We start from the raw sequence: 17,068 nt of genomic DNA, 5'->3' as shown, positions 1-17,068 counted from the left end.
GGTATAGATCAGGTCCTCTGAGGGGTCACTAAGATCAACCTGTCATCACCTTCGTTCTGATTCATGAAGCTGGAGAGAAAACGTTATCAAAGCTCCACATCTTGGTTCTTCATTTGACGATTTGATATTTAACAAATGTTTCAATTACGTTCACATTTTATACTTTTAATAAGAGGCTTCAGTGACAGCTTATCACTGAGACGGCAGAGAGTTTAAGGATCTCATGAACATGTCACACTTTCACTGTTGAATGATGACTGTGAGGAGCATTTTGTGTTTTGCAGTGAAAAGGAGAATTCACTGAATTAATGCATTTCAAAAAAGGAAACATTGGACATGCTTTGTTGTGGTGACAAAGAGAGAACCTGGTGTGAAGGTCATGGTTTATAGAGTTCTCCAGCAGTATATGCAATATAATAATAATAATAATAATGAATCAGACCAGTTTGGACCTAATCTACCGGTTCTGGGCCCTTTCAGATGGACCCCCGGGGACAATGATCCGATGAGTCAGCGCCGTCAACTCTGGAGAAAAAGTTGCTTTTCATACGATTCATTAGAAGAAGAAGAAGAAAAACGCCCCGCTAATTTCTCCAGAGGCCTGTTTGGTTCCGACCGTGAGCACGACCGGTGACGGAAGCAGCGACCTACTGACGTCTCAGGCCCTGATCGAATCTGAAGTCCCCTCACGCTCCATCACCAACATCCAGGTGTATAAAACAGAGCAGAGCTGAGGGCGAAGAGAAGGAGAGTCAGGACGCACCAGACCCAGTGGAGATACAACAGCAGCTCCAGACCAGGACCAGGACAACACGCAGACATCTTCATCCAGAACACATGTAAGATTCCATACATCTACTCAGACATCTTCATCCAGAACACATGTAAGATTCCATACATCTACTCAGACATCTTCATCCAGAACACATGTAAGATTCATACATCAGACATCTTCATCCAGAACACATGTAAGATTCCATACATCTACTCAGACATCTTCATCCAGAACACATGTAAGATTCCATACATCTACTCAGACATCTTCATCCAGAACACATGTAAGATTCCATACATCTACTCAGACATCTTCATCCAGAACACATGTAAGATTCCATACATCTACTCAGACATCTTCATCCAGAACACATGTAAGATTTCATCCATCTACTCAGACATCTTCATCCAGAACACATGTAAGATTCCATCCATCTACTCAGACATCTTCATCCAGAACACATGTAAGATTTCATCCATCTACTCAGACATCTTTCCCTTTAGATGCTGCTCTCTGTGTTCGGACTCTCTGAACTTTGTTGTTTCTCCTGCTCCAGACAGGGTTTTTGGATCTGTCTTTCTAAATGACCGATTTATACAAAATATAAATTACTTTTTGTGAACAATGCGAGCAGCAGGTTCGACAGTTTTCCTTTGGTTTGTGGTGGAAACAGAATTAACCAGATGTTTAGTGGATCCGCGCCGTGCGTAATGACGCACCGGAGTTATTTTCTTTCCTTCACCATCAACCGAGAGATCAGAGAGCCGGAGAGCTTAGTGACTGAAATATAATATAAGGTGTGAATACTGGTGTTGGATTTATATAATCTGACATGTTATTTGTCTTTTTTTGTTAATAGTGGTTGACTAAAATGAGTTTCATTAGAACAAAGTATCGGATAAAACGATTCAATAGATAAAAAGTAATTTTAAAGAAAATAAATTTGCTCTAATCGACAAACAGATGCTTTTTTTTTTTTACATTCCTTTACATTTATTTGGATTTCTTTATGGAGGACATATATTTGTCATTTGAGGAATAAGAGGTTTGTGTAGAAGCTGAACACAGTGAACGTGTCTCTGTGGGACAGAGGAGGAGGAGGAGGAGGAGGAGGAGGAAGGTTTGTCCTCCAGCAGTGCGTAATTACACCGCTTCCTCAGAGGACAGGCTGCTCTCCGCCGGGAGACTGGAGGGACTCGACCCGGTGTCCTCACGGTGTTCACTCTCCATCCTCAGGTGTAAAGCGATGTTACAGCGGACCGGCCCCCAGCTGCTGTTCCTCATAGCCCTGTGCAGCGTGTTGTACTCCCGGACTCTGGGTCTGCCCTACACATCCATGAGGTAAGAGACTCCATCCTGTTATCAACATCATCTCCTCCATCCTGTTATTAACATCATCTCCTCCATCCTGTTATTAACATCATCTCCTCCATCCTGTTATTAACATCATCTCCTCCATCCTGTTATTAACATCATCTCCTCCATCCTGTTATTAACATCATCTCCTCCATCCTGTTATTAACATCATCTCCTCCATCCTGTTATTAACATCATCTCCTCCATCCTGTTATTAACATCATCTCCTCCATCCTGTTATTAACATCATCTCCTCCATCCTGTTATCATCTCCTCCATCCTGTTATTAACATCATCTCCTCCATCCTGTTATTAACATCATCTCCTCCATCCTGTTATTAACATCATCTCCTCCATCCTGTTATTCAACATCATCTCCTCCATCCTGTTATTAACATCATCTCCTCCATCCTGTTATTAACATCATCTCCTCCATCCTGTTATTAACATCATCTCCTCCATCCTGTTATTAACATCATCTCCTCCATCCTGTTATTAACATCATCTCCTCCATCCTGTTATTAACATCATCTCCTCCATCCTGTTATTAACATCATCCATCCTGTTATTAACATCATCTCCTCCATCCTGTTATTAACATCATCTCCTCCATCCTGTTATTAACATCATCTCCTCCATCCTGTTATTAACATCATCTCCTCCATCCTGTTATTAACATCATCTCCTCCATCCTGTTATTAACATCATCTCCTCCATCCTGTTATTAACATCATCTCCTCCATCCTGTTATTAACATGATCACTGGAGCCGCTGCGCTCCGGTGATGTATATCTGCCGTTTGAATGTATAAAGGAGAGCAGAGGGTTAATGTATATAAAGGAGAGTTAATGTATATAAAGGAGGGTTAATGTATATAAAGGAGTGTTAATATATATAAAGGAGGGTTAATATGTATATAAAGGAGAGTTAATGTGTATAAAGGAGAGTTAATGTGTATAAAGGAGAGTTAATGTGTATAAAGGAGAGTTAATGTGTATAAAGGAGTGTTAATGTATATAAAGGAGTGTGCATGTGTATAAAGGAGAGTTATGTGTATAAAGGAGAGTTAATGTGTATAAAGGAGTGTTAATGTGTATAAAGGAGTGTTAATGTATATAAAGGAGTGTGCATGTGTATAAAGGAGAGTGTGTATATAAAGGAGTGTGCATGTGTATAAAGGAGTGTTAATGTATATAAAGGAGTGTAATGTGTATAAAGGAGAGTTAATGTATATAAAGGAGGGTTAATATGTATAAAGGAGAGTTAATGTGTATAAAGGAGGGTTAATGTGTATAAAGGAGAGTGCATGTGTATAAAGGAGTGTTAATGTGTATAAAGGAGTGTGCATGTGTATAAAGGAGTGTTAATGTATATAAAGGAGGGTTAATAAGGAGTGTAATGTATATAAAGGAGTGTTAATGTATATAAAGGAGTGATAATGTGTATAAAGGAGTGTTAATGTGTATAAAGGAGTGTTAATGTGTATAAAGGAGTGATAATGTGTATAAAGGAGTGATAATGTGTATAAAGGAGTGATAATGTGTATAAAGGAGTGTTCATGTGTCCGTGATGCTCTGCAGGCCGACCAGGCACGCGGACGGTCTGTTCACCAGCGGGTACAGCAAACTGCTCGGGCAGCTGTCAGCGCGGAGGTACCTGGAGTCTCTGATCGGGAAGCGGGTCAGGTAGGTGACCTTTACCCGTCCGGAGGGCCCGGAGGAGGCTGAATCTGGCTTCTCTTTCATTCTGTTTGTCTGTTCAATAAGAGACTAAAGCCTGTTCACCTGACAGTTATTGCCGGGTTATTACCTTTAAAAGCGGCTGGTTTGAACCGTCAGAACTGGACAGAATTAAAAACTAGAGATAAAACAAAATTAAACCTCCTCTCAGATTCATAAAACGTTAATTCTATCTTTTGAAAATAGAATAAAAGTGTGAAAGAAGCGGATAAAGAAGCCGAAATCAGCCTCCTCCTGATGCACAAAAAAAAGGAACCATGAGACCAATATGTCTCATGAGGACCGAAGCCACGAGGACTTCTTGTAGTGGACAGATTATGCGTGAAAAGTTGACAGTAAAGAGTATAAAAGATGTTAATGGATGTAGAAGAATAAAGTCTGAAATTATGTTAAAAGAGACAGAATACAGAAATGTATTTGTCTTTTTTTAACTCACATAAATTCAAAGAAAACACAATATATATTTGAAATATGTAGTTTAGCAATGCTTTTTTTTTTTATTCAGAAATGTGCTTAAAAACTCATAAAGGCATGAAGTTAATTATGTTCTTAATAAATTTCATATTTCATTAGCAGCATACGTGAAATCATAAACGTTTTTGAGAAATTTGTAAAAAACATATTTTCTAACATTTATGTCAAAGGAAACTTTTTGCAAAAATGAGATCATTAAACAGGTGATGTGTTTTCTGCAGCGTCGACAGTTTGACACCAGACGACTTTGTGACATTTGCAATGAAAAGAGCCGACCTGCCTGGTGAAGCATTTTGTAATTGACCAAACACATTTAAAGGTTAATTACGGTTTCATTACATGTGTGTTCTACAGCAGGAGGATCCGCACACAGAGGACAGACACAGTGAATCACTTTGTTCCTCTAACATCTCTTCTCTCTGCAGTGATGAGCTGATGGAGGAGCCAGTGAAGCGCCACTCAGACGCCATCTTTACAGACAACTACAGCCGCTTCCGCAAACAGATGGCCGTCAAGAAGTACCTGAACTCAGTCTTAACGGGGAAGAGAAGGTAGACACCAGACCTCCCTCCATCCACTGCAACATAAACCACATTAGGACTCATTGGAAGAACCAGAAGGAGTTCATGTACCATTTGGTTTTACTGACAACATCATACGTTCTGATTTAAATCTAAACTGAATCTCTTGAGCTCAGTTTTTGTTTGAAATGTTATTAAGATACACTCATGCAAAGCATTAACTTTAAACTGTACATAAGAAGTGGACGAAGTCACCATTGAGCCACCTGTTGCTTCATGAACTGTGTAGTGACACTAAACCATAAAGCAACAAGAGAAGTTTGAAACTATACATTTACAGAAAATGCATTTTAATGTATGATTAGGAAATAACATGCATCACCTTTTTCCTCCGTCAGATGTTCTGTTATATTGTTTTGTAGAATTTCAGGTCTTTGTATAAATGAAATGTTTTGGAATAAATCTTTTTCATATTGACTTTCTTCACACAGCCTAGAAGATCCTGGAGCCAGCGACCCGGAGGAGTCCAGGGACGAACCCAACACCTTCCAGGAAAACTACGATGACATCAACGTAGATCAGCTCCTCAACAACTTTCAGCTGGTAGGAACGCTACACACACACACACACACACACACACACACACACACACACACACACACACACACACACACACACACACACACACACACACACACACACACACACACACACACACACACACACACACACACACACACACACACACACACACACACACACACACACACATGCACACACACACACACACACACACACACACACACACACACAACTCACACACACACACACACACACACACACACACACACACACACACGCCATGTCAAAATAAACAATTTAACAGCAGAAATAAACACGTGTACAGCCTAGTACAAATTTTCTTTTTAAGTCCCTGTAGCTAATATCACTGTTCATGACAACTGTACAGATGTGGTTTTTTATTTAACTCACCTATTTCATTTATATTAAGGCCTAAAGTTATGCATAATTGAGGGCGTGGTCTCTTTGAAAGACAGGTGGGTGTCCGCTCAGGTCGCTAGCTGCTAGCTGTCTGCTTTGTCAGTTGCTAAGCTACTATAGCTTTTTATTAAGTTTCCTTTCAGCGAAACGCTCTGAGTGGATGTGAGTTCCCTCTGCTAAACAGTTACAGTGTATTTGTCCAGGGGCTTTTATTGTGAAAGGTAAGAATGGAAAGAGTGGATCTGGTCTGCTCTGCCTTTGTCAAGACTCAAAGAAGTAACAAAGTTTTCCTACTTAGCTCTGACTGTGGAGCCTCTTTGTTGTACACTATAGTCTATAATCGTGATTGGTTCATCCCTTTATTTGCTGTGCAAAAGCTCAGAAAAATAACCTTGCTCCAGAAAAAAAGAAATATATGTTACCGTATGAATACTTCAGGATTGTCCGTTTCCAGTTCTAGATCAATAACCGTCCTCTCTGTCCATTGTCTTTCCTCTCCTGTCTTTCTGCAGCCACTTTGAGGAGGAGTCCGTGTTGGAGTGAATACCTCAAGTCATCCTCATGAAACCGCCCATTCCAAAAAAACAACACACAGTATTAATCCAAAAGGACATTCCAAAGTCAAATCAGCCAATGATGAAGATGTGTTCTCCCATGTGGTCATGTATCTATTCATCCACACAGTACATGTTTACACTGTATATATTTATATGTACATATACAACACTAAAGACACTCTTTGGGCCGCACTGAGCAACATGCGTGTCCACGTGTAGTTTGATCAATCAGTGTTTGAATAAACAGCAGTAAAACAGAAATACCACATTTACTTTCCTTTAAGATCACTGTTGTTCCATTAACTTCCATTTAAACCGTTTCTCTCATTATTATTTAAAGGAGCCACTCTCCCATTACATTTGAGTGAAATTTGTCCTGTTGACTTCCAGTTCAAAATTCAACCCATTGGATGTCAATAGAACAGCATTTACTTTAAATATTGAACCTTTCCCATTGATTTGCAGTGGATCTACTGTAACTTGAGCTTTATGTGATCAGTAAACTCTGAATGGAAAATATGTCTGATTGAATTCTCACTCACAAAAGTTCCATTAACTTCCAATCGGGAACGTTTCCAACTAATCTAAAGAGGAACGCTAGAACCATTGACTTTCAGAAAAAAAAGGTGGAACAAACTGTACTATAAACTTAATTTGACCCGTTTACTTTTGTAAGAAAACACATCAAATGGAATTTAATGGAAAACTTTTGTCAACCGTAAGAGGAACCATTTTGCCAAATAACTTTTAATGGAGTTGCTGCTCTATTAAATTTGATTGAAAATTGACCCATCAACTTTCATTTAAACATTTGAACTATTGAACGTCAATGGAACAGCATTTACTTTCAGTAGAGTAATATTTCCATTGAATTTAAGTGAATCTATTGGGACCAACATTTGTGAACTTCGGTTGTAACTGAACAATTGTTCCATTAATTCCAAGTGAAATCCATCCCATTAACTTTCATTTAAACATTTGACCTGTTGAACTGAAGGGAAAAATATGTTTTTATTTGTCTATTTAGTTTTCAGTGTATCTACTACTCTGTTAGCTTTCAGTCAAACATGTGTCCAATTAGATGTAAAGGAACACTGTCTGATCAGAGTCTGATTCATTTTGCCAACCAATAGTTCTGTTAACTTCCAATCGAGAATTCTAACAGAATTGGCTTTGTGTTAAGTGTTGAATACAAGTGTTGAATACAAATACATGAAAATCAAAATTGCCAATTGTGTTTCATTATGATGCTAACTTTCTATAGATTCATTGTTCTTTTACACATTGGACAACAAATTGGGACAATTTTCCAAAGAACACCTGTTGAGTTAAATTCAAATTAATATTTTAAATGGTGCGTTCATGATCGGAGTGCTGACTTGTTTTAGAGAATCTAAATGTGGTAATTTCATGATAAGAACAGGAGACACAGGATCAAGAAGAAAAGGGACACAGAAGCATTTAATCACTTTATACTATTCCATATGTAGAGCAAAGACATTATAACTGAGCATAGACCTGCCTTTAGCGCATTTAGTGATGTACACCACTCACCAAATAAAAGATATTGGTTTATTTTTCAAAGCTGAGTCTTTTTGTCTGCCTGATTGTTTGACGACTGGACTTTAAGTTTGGGTTTTTGAATGTAGAAGTTTAGCTGCTGATGGTTAATAGTTTAAGCTTTTTCCCTTAAAATAACTTTTTTCGAGTGAAAAGCAGCATTTAAACCATAATGAGACACTTAATGTCTCCACTTAAATGTATTTTGGGTGTTCAGTAGCCGTTTAAAGGAGAATATCAAACAATCAATATCATACAAACACATTAACTGCAATGTGTATTATTTAAATTGTAATAATTCAGCATTTTTTTATTGTTTTAAAACATGCATTGCTCTCCAAAGTCAGCTAATTAAAAAAAAGCCATTAGTGCCATGTGATCATATAGAAGGATGCGACAGGTTGACATATATTAGCACAAAGCGACCTTCACTTCTTCCCCATGGGTGTCAGCTGACTGACGTGAAGTTCATTAACACTGACATGAAAACACTGAGTTCACACAGAGGTTTATTTTCCTTAAAATGCCTCTTTTGTTGTTGTCATACAAACTCTTTGACCAGATTGCCAGCTTTCCCAGTACAGCAGGATACTGTGAAGCTTTGTCAGCCAGTACTTTAATATCCCCAAACAGATATGAACAGTCACAAATATGTAGGTAATGTTCTCACAGTATATTTTGTACTTTGTTGAATCTTATAGAAACAAAAGATAACCATTAAAATGAGTTGTAAAGGCAGCGCATGTCACCGTACATGCTTTATTCATCTCGTCTCCTGCACCAGTAGAACCTCTGTCATGCTGTTTCCAATAAAAAAACATCAAGATTTGAGAAAAACTTCTTTATGACGGTCTCTTGGAAGGAAATGTGAGGTGGAGAAGAAGAAATGAGCTGCAGGAGACACAGCAAATTGATTGTTTGACAACTTCAGCACCATGGACAGCGACTATGTAGTTTTACTTTATTCTAGATATCAACAATTGTAGTGTTGTAAAAAATGTGTATGGCAGTCAATGGTGAATTTGTTTGAATTGTTGCCATGAATTACACGTATGATGTTTGCCAATTTAGAAGATGATTTTGCACATGAAGAAAGTCACATCTTGTCGTAAGTAGCATGATCTGAAATGTATTTTGGATATTCAAAATGACATTATGGATATCTGGAACGAGTAACATATGGATTGTAGAAATCTGTAATGGGAGTTTTTTCTTTTAAGAATTAAAGGGATTGTGAAACCCAAAAGTTGTTTTGTTTTAAATCACAATGTTAAGTTTGACTTTCAGAGCGTGGTCGGTGCAGTTTGACCAGTCTGATGCATTAGTGACTGATAACGGCCATTCACTCGGCTGATAACATTTTAAATTGGTGGGTGTTTACTATATTTCTTATTATTATCAACAAATCCCATGAGAAAATTTCTAATGCGCCAAATGTGTAGTAATCGGCAAGTGAAAAGTCCAGAAGAAACACAGCTTCTTCCTCTTGTTGATAAAGTTTATTAAAAACAACAGTGGCTAATTAATATAATATTTAGATAAAGTACATACACCTGACCTGAAGATGTATTTAAAGACATACAAAATACAACAAAATATTGAATATCGTCAGCTTATCCGGAGAAGATGTTGTCAGCTGACTCAGTATCTTGGCAGTTTGTAAAAAAGTCATGAATTGTCTGGATTTTTTGTGTCTCTCAGCATGAAACTTATCCAATGGAAAGTCAATTATGATTTTTCCTGTTTGACACATAAACTTTACTGTACGTAGTTATTTTGAGCCCAACCATGATGTTTTTTAACGAAACCCAAAGAACTGGTTTTGTTGTCAAAACTTGTAACGTAAAAGAACAAGTTTTGCTGAGCGACACTCAAAAGACGGACAACTCGTGTCCCTGAACACAACACCAATAGGCTGCATTTCATGCCTGTTTAATGGACTGCCTTGAGACTTTGTTGATACAGCCGGTGCATCCAGTAAACAGTGCTAATGGTAAATAGTGATTCCTCCATGTTTCCGTAGTAACAGCCTCCTTAAAACCTTCAGAATCAACGTCATATAACACCTTGGATTCCTTCTCAGCCGGCCTTCACAGTGTTAGAGGAAGTATGTCACATAGCTGCTAATGGACGTCGTGTGATGACTACAGGTCTGAGAGGAGCCACTTCAGCCATGAAGTCATCTTTCACACCATTAGCAGACTTCTCAGCTCTGTAATGGCTTCTCGTGTCTCTTTACCAGAGACATGCAGCTGACGAAACAAGTCCAAGTGTAAATGGACGACTCGTTCCCGTTCTTCACAACTTAAAGGCACTGAAAACATGTTTCCTGTCTTCTCTCTTTCATAGTTTGAAGTTGAGGTCATGTTCTGTGACTTTTACGTTAATTTCTATCAGCTGCAACAAACTTCTTTCAACGATTCCTTTGATATGTTACGAAAAAGTTACTCCTCATTTTTTGTGTGATTTCATACAGAGTTCCCGTCTTTATCTGCTGGTTACCCTGCACACAGTATTTTCAAGATAAACTTCCGTCCTCACAGGAAACGGAAGTTAGTTATGTTCAGAAAAAGTTACATCACAAAAACATCAACGTTGTGGTCTTTAGACTTCCTGGTTCATGTTCACATGCTTAAGCTTTATGCTAGCGTTATGCTAATACAATATTGATTAAAGGATAATAACATGACTGGATAGCTAGCCTTGTTATTAAACACGTGGTCCAATTAGATTTTCTGTTTGTTGTTGACTTTGAATCCTGCTAGCATAACGTTAGCTCTCTGGCTAGCTGAGCCAAACGGTTCTATTTAAGGTCCGTCCTATTCACTGGAGCAGTGAACAAAGTTTCCATTGCAGTTATTTAACACTCGAGTGTAGTTGTAGTTCAGCTAGTCAGCATCAAAGATCCTGATCAATGGTCAATATTGTATCTTTTCATTGTTTGTAACCTCTTATTCTACGTTTCAGTGGAGTAATGCTCTTTATGTTACCTTTAATATCCAGAAACAAGTCACAGTGTGTTTCTGCTGCTGTTTGCGTTCCTTATGGTGCTTCTTAGCAGCCCACTGCTCCTGAGGGATGGGTTAAATGCAGAGAATTGTAAATGCCCCCGTTGTGGGACTAATAAAGGATTGATGATTATTATTAAATCCCAAACAATGCTCGACATGAAAGGAATGTACTATTATTTTTATTTGGTTTTGTTTCTCATGTGTTGTGTTGAAAACGGGCTCCAACTGAATTCCAGTTGATCCCCGTGTTGCATAATGACAATAAATGATCCTTGAAAAACAGCCAGCTATTCCATAGAATTCATCACATTTCATACGGAGAGGGTTTCCTCCTCCAGATGCCTGAATTCTGGTGTTAAGTTGAAACCTTGTTGCTCATTTCCTCTGTCGTGACTCACTCTGTTTACAAGTGTCAAAATGGCAGCGGATCCTTGACTCATAAATGTCATAAGCAATGTTCTGCAGGGCCGGATCCCCAGCAGACGGCCTTATGATTAGAACCCACGGTGTCTCTCTGAGGCCACCGCAGACTTCGCTGATTCAGCGTTCGCTCACGTCGATTTCACCGCTCGCAGTCCGAGGGTTTGATTTCACATGTGGTTAAATAAAACTGAGAGTCCAGAGCCATGCTACTTTGAGCTAAATGCTAACATGCACACAGTGACAATGCTAATATGACGACAGTGTAGCGTCTTAGCATGATAACATCTGCTAGTTAGCTGAAAATAGAAAATAGTTTTAAGGAAACATTTTACATTTGGTATTTATTTTTTGCAATAATACACATAAATCTATTCTGCTTTTATGTGATATGCAAAAAGAAAACATGTACCTTAATGTCGCTTCTTTACTTTTGTCTTTTAGTGCCACAGATCTACATGGAGGTGAATCAAGCACAAATGTGAACCTCATGGTGGCGCTATTATCTCTGTCCACTATGGATAATGGATGGATGGAACATTTAAATATTGATTTGATTATTATTATAATCCATCAGGACCAGCACTTTGCACAAGAGGACACTGACTGACACTCTTCAGATAAATGGTATATAGAAATATGCTACCGCTGATAATTATTCCTTCTATTTAGTTGCCTATTTTTTTAATCAGCAGTTAAGTATCGAGGCATAATGCATTCACTTTGCCCTGTTTTTTCTTAATTAACAAGATAATTATCTCGGTAATTCTGAGGACGTTTTCATGGTAAAAAAAGATTATATAAAACTGCTCTTTGCCCTCCGCCACATCCAGCTGTATGATTTTAAGTATGAGTAAGATATAAGCTAAACGTAGTGTGTTACGTGTGTGTGTGTGTGTGTGTGTGTGTGTGTGTGTGTGTGTGTGTGTGTGTGTGTGTGTGTGTGTGTGTGTGTGTGTGTGTGTGTCCACTCTCCTGGACATTTGTGATTACTGCGTGCTTTGTGGAGAGGCTTCACTCATTAACTCTCATCACTGCGGATCTTAATGGACCAAACAGAGTAAAAATAGACAGAGAGAGAGGGCTGCAGCCTTTCAACACACCAAACACCGTGTGTGTGTGTGTGTGTGTGTGTGTGTGTGTGTGTGTGTGTGTGTGTGTGTGTGTGTGTGTGTGTGTGTGTGTGTGTGTGTCTGTGTGTGTGTGTGTGTGTGTGTGTGTGTGTGTGTGTGTGTGTGTGTGTGTGTGTGTGTGTGTGTGTGTGTGTGTCTGTGTGTGTGTGTGTGTGTGTGTGTGTGTGTGCTGAGCTCCCTACATTGAAACTTGTTATAAAACTCATCTGACTGCTGGTTTCACTGACTACGTTTACATGCACCAAAATATTCTGTTTTCCCCCTTATTCATAAAGAAACCAATATTCGTACTAAGCTGTTTACATGACCAATGAAAATGAATATTCGACTAATATTAATATAAACCCTGGAGGACAGCCAGCAGCTCTCACACCAAAGGTCTGATCAAAAGTGTACCAAACTTTATTAGAGGACGGAGGTTTGGACAGTACCGAGACTCATATTCTCTTACATAACCTCCTTTAATTAGGAACTTATTCTGCACAGACAGGAAAAACAGGGAGTGGAAAGTAGCTGTTTAAGACATTTACATAACTCCAAGTGGCACATGTGTTCAGGCTTCATTTTTCCCTCCTCAGCCTCCGACTGGATTCACTTCCTGCTTCATTTCCCTCCAGTGACGGCTTCGTTTCAGGGCTTTTACAGTTCAACTTTGGTGACACGAGGCCGATTGACATGCGGAAGTCACTGCGCATCAGGATCATCAACCTGAAGAACACACACACACACACACACACACACACACACACACACACACACACACACACACACACACACACACACACACACACACCGGATGCGTCCCTGTCACACACCAACCCTCGTCCTCTGTCCCCCGGCTGAAATGAGCTATTTATGCAAAAAAAAAAGATGCAGAGAAAGAGTGAACTTAAACACTAAGAAAAGAAGGTGGAAAAAAAGAAAGATGGATTCACCATGATGACAACAAAACACTCAAAAATAATGACATAAAACACTGGTTTATATTATTTAATTATAGGTGACAAGATGTCCTGTAAAACTCCTCTTTATTAACTCTCTCATGTGGCAGCCGGCTCTAATGGCTTCTACAATTAGCAGCAGTCCTGATTGTGTCTCGGTGCAGCAGCCGATCAATAAATCTGCCCGATAAATGATCATGAGTCTCCGAGGGAGTGAAAGGCCACAGCGGAGATTCATCAGCAGCTCGGACGTTTTACAAAACGGTTCAGTTCCATCATCCTGACATTTTGCTCTCTCCTTTACAGATCTCTGTAAATGTGTTGCAGAGATTTCTAAAGAAGTTAGCATGCTAACCAGGTAGCCGCCGTACGTGCTGTATTGTAATACTTCTTATAACCCGGAGAGTCCAACATGAGAGGACGAAGACGTAGAGCTGAGCCGATGGTCCGTTTATAGCAGGCAGCAACCTCTGGTTCTGAAAAGTGAATCCACTGCTTCATGTCTTAAAGCTGCATTCTCTCTGCTGTCCACCAGGGGGCGACTCCTCTGGTTGTATAGAAGTCTATGAGAAAATGACTCTACTTCTCTCTTGATTTATTCCCTCAGTAAACATTGTAAACATGAGTTTATGGTCTCAATCTCTAGTTTCAAGTCTTCTTCAATACAGCATGATGTTCATTTAGTAAATGATGCTCCATTTAGAGTCAAACAGACCATAAAGCAGGGGATGCTTTAGGGCGGGGCTACACACTGATTGACAGGTCGACACCAGAGACGTATACGGCGTCTCTACGTCACTCCTCCTCACTCCATATATGGTCACTTCCTGTTCACTGGTTGCAAAAAAACAAGATGGCAACAGCCAAATGTCAAACTCTGACGTGTAAATGTAGATTGTATGGAGCTGGTAGTAGAGGTGATATACTGCCCCCTATCTGTTGGAGCAGGTGAACAGGTATGTTTCAGAAGAGTTAAATATCACAGATCTCCTATTTTCTTCTGCAGAACCTCTAAAGGAAACGAGTGCTTCTCCTGAAGGTGGTAGAAACAAGTGACAGCCTGTGTAAATAAAAGACTAAACTGGAGTATTTAACGTGTTTTCTGAGGGTTTTATTTGTTGTTTTGACCAGAGACGATTCCGCTGCTCGAGCTGACACGTGAACGAAGCTGACTGCTGTTTGTATGCGTCATCACAACAACAAGAGAGAGAGAGACAAATGGGTCACCCTGCAAATGTCAGAGGTAACGATCTAATGTCAGCGAAGCTATTCACAGCCTCATAACCCTCCTCAACCCGTGACGACGGCCTCAAACTAACTTCTCTTTTCAAAGGGAAACAGACTATTTTTATCTTTACACAGGAGTTTGTTTTAAATGGGTGTTTTCCCAGAGCTCAGGGCAGATTCTTGGTGATGAAAAATGCTTTTAAAATGTCAAAATCAAAGCAAACTGATAATAAACGGGCTAATATGCAGTGACACGCTTTTATTTTATTAAATTACAAGTTGGTGCAGCTTATAAGGAATCATAAATTACAATAAAAGCATGCTGAGAGTGTTTGACAGTTATTATAATAAAAGAGAGAGATTTTAAACACAACGTGAACAACTTTTAGGGTTTGATTCCTCTTCAGGAACCGACTTCAAGCTAAATTCACTGAAATCTTCAGACTTTTGTGCCACGATTTTCTGAAAGAAAAGTTTCTCTTTGTCTCTAATAATCTGCTCGTGTTTCTGTAGGAACTAGTAAATTAATAACTTCCTGAAAATGTAATAAAACCCAAACTTGTGATAATAAAGTCCTGATTAATAATAACATTTGACTGATAATTCAATTCCTTTGAGGTATTTTTTTTTGTCTTTTCATAAACTGATGATGTCATTATTTTGACTGATAATGTAATTATGTGTAAAGTTAAAAAAATTAACGGAAATGTAAAGTCGATTCAACCTCCATTCAATTATTTTATTAATTATATAATTATTTTTCTTTGCTCCGTCTGATCTCATGAAATGTCTTCATTCAAAAGAGAAAAAACTTGACTTTTAATACTTTAGTACATTTAAAACTAGAAACGTTATGATTTGTTTTTACTTTAATAGGGATCCAATCACTAATTATAGTTTTTAAATATATAATAAAAAAATATATAGATATAGATATATATTCCCAATGTTGTCATTACAGATTTAGTCAGGTAATGTTATTGCATTATTGAGTTTTAATACATTTTTAGGAAATTATTTAATTATTTGGTGGTACAGATATTTTTAATATCACATAGAGTGTAGTTTAATTCATGTTTCATAAGGATGAAAGAAAACCAGCAGGAACATAAGGACCTTTACTTATTTATTTATCACATTATTTTCAGTGATTCAATAATTCTACTGATATATATTTATCTATGTTTTTGTATGTGAAACATTATTTAAATCGCTGCTTGTGTAAAAACAATACAGATAGAATGATAATTTAATGAGTATTTCTGACTAATTATTGACAGTGAAATAGTTTATTTCTGTGTTCTGACATATTTTATGATAATATATTATTAAACAGTAACAGTCTTAATTAATTAACAGTCTGTGGCTGAACAGTGAAAACAGACAACGCTGCCCTCTGCTGAGGAACATGATTCTCTACATCGTTCATTCATATCAGATCAAAGGCTCGTGTCTATAAACAAAAGTCATAAAAATCTTCTTTCAGACGGTAAAACAACAAAAAAGCTTTTTCATCACGGACGTTCCTACTTTTCTCAAACAACATATTTCTTTTCATTAGAAGCTAGATTGAAAATATGCTGCTTTTATTTTTTAATCAACATTTTCTTAGTAAAGTAGTGATAAAAGAACCATAAATAAATAAAAAAACACTACACTTAAATAAATTAACTAATAAATATAACAATGAAACTTTCCCAGTTGATTATTTTCATTAATATTAGGTTTAAATATGCAAATTAGGCATTATCTTATTCAATATAAGCAGATGTTCATACATTTCCAGAATATAAATGTTAAGGTTTTACAGAGAGAATTTATGATATCTCTTTGTATTACTCCATAAATCAGAAAATAATGTCAATAGACATTAAAAAAACCCATTTCCTCCATGTTTTCAGTAATAAATGTTGTATAAATCCGTCTATGAATGATATCTGAACAAACCCCTCTGTAGAAACCTTCAGAATATAGAGAGGAATGAAGCTGTAAAGTTTGGTGTATGTAAGAGCTACTGAAGTGGAGATTTATGGATCAGAGTCTGAGAAAAAACTCATTTAGAGAAAACGTCCTTTAAAGATATGTTTAGTTAAATTACATACATGTTGAAGACTCTACAGGTGAATAGGGTAAAAAAATAACTAATAGATATCAACATGAAACTTCACCAGCTGATTACCGACATTGAGACTGTTATTTTTGTATTAGAAGTTTTCTGAAAATGTTATGTTTAAATATGCAAATGAGGCATTATCTAATGGTAACTTTTGGTGAATTTAGGAGAAATCTACAGACGTAAACAGACAAAGTAATAAATAAAAACATAAATGTGTATTTTGGATGTTTTCTTTC

At 37.8% G+C, this 17,068-nt stretch overlaps 1 protein-coding gene across 1 annotated transcript; it reads left to right on the top strand.

The window, feature by feature from the left end:
* The first annotated feature begins 1,501 nt into the window (after nucleotides 1-1,501).
* vip (vasoactive intestinal peptide) lies at nucleotides 1,502-6,440 on the top strand. Its single transcript, XM_054600633.1, has 6 exons — nucleotides 1,502-1,572; nucleotides 2,012-2,116; nucleotides 3,712-3,816; nucleotides 4,770-4,895; nucleotides 5,357-5,468; nucleotides 6,380-6,440. The coding sequence occupies exons 2-6, from the start codon at nucleotides 2,022-2,024 to the stop codon at nucleotides 6,386-6,388; spliced, it is 447 nt and encodes a 148-aa protein (XP_054456608.1). The 5' UTR covers nucleotides 1,502-1,572; nucleotides 2,012-2,021; the 3' UTR covers nucleotides 6,389-6,440.
* Nucleotides 6,441-17,068: the final 10,628 nt, after the last annotated feature.

This window comes from Anoplopoma fimbria, chromosome 6 (assembly GCF_027596085.1).
Source record: "Anoplopoma fimbria isolate UVic2021 breed Golden Eagle Sablefish chromosome 6, Afim_UVic_2022, whole genome shotgun sequence".
Lineage (NCBI taxonomy): Eukaryota > Metazoa > Chordata > Actinopteri > Perciformes > Anoplopomatidae > Anoplopoma > Anoplopoma fimbria.
The sequence above is the reverse complement of the archived record's forward strand: the minus strand, read 5'-3'. Positions and strand labels throughout refer to the sequence as shown.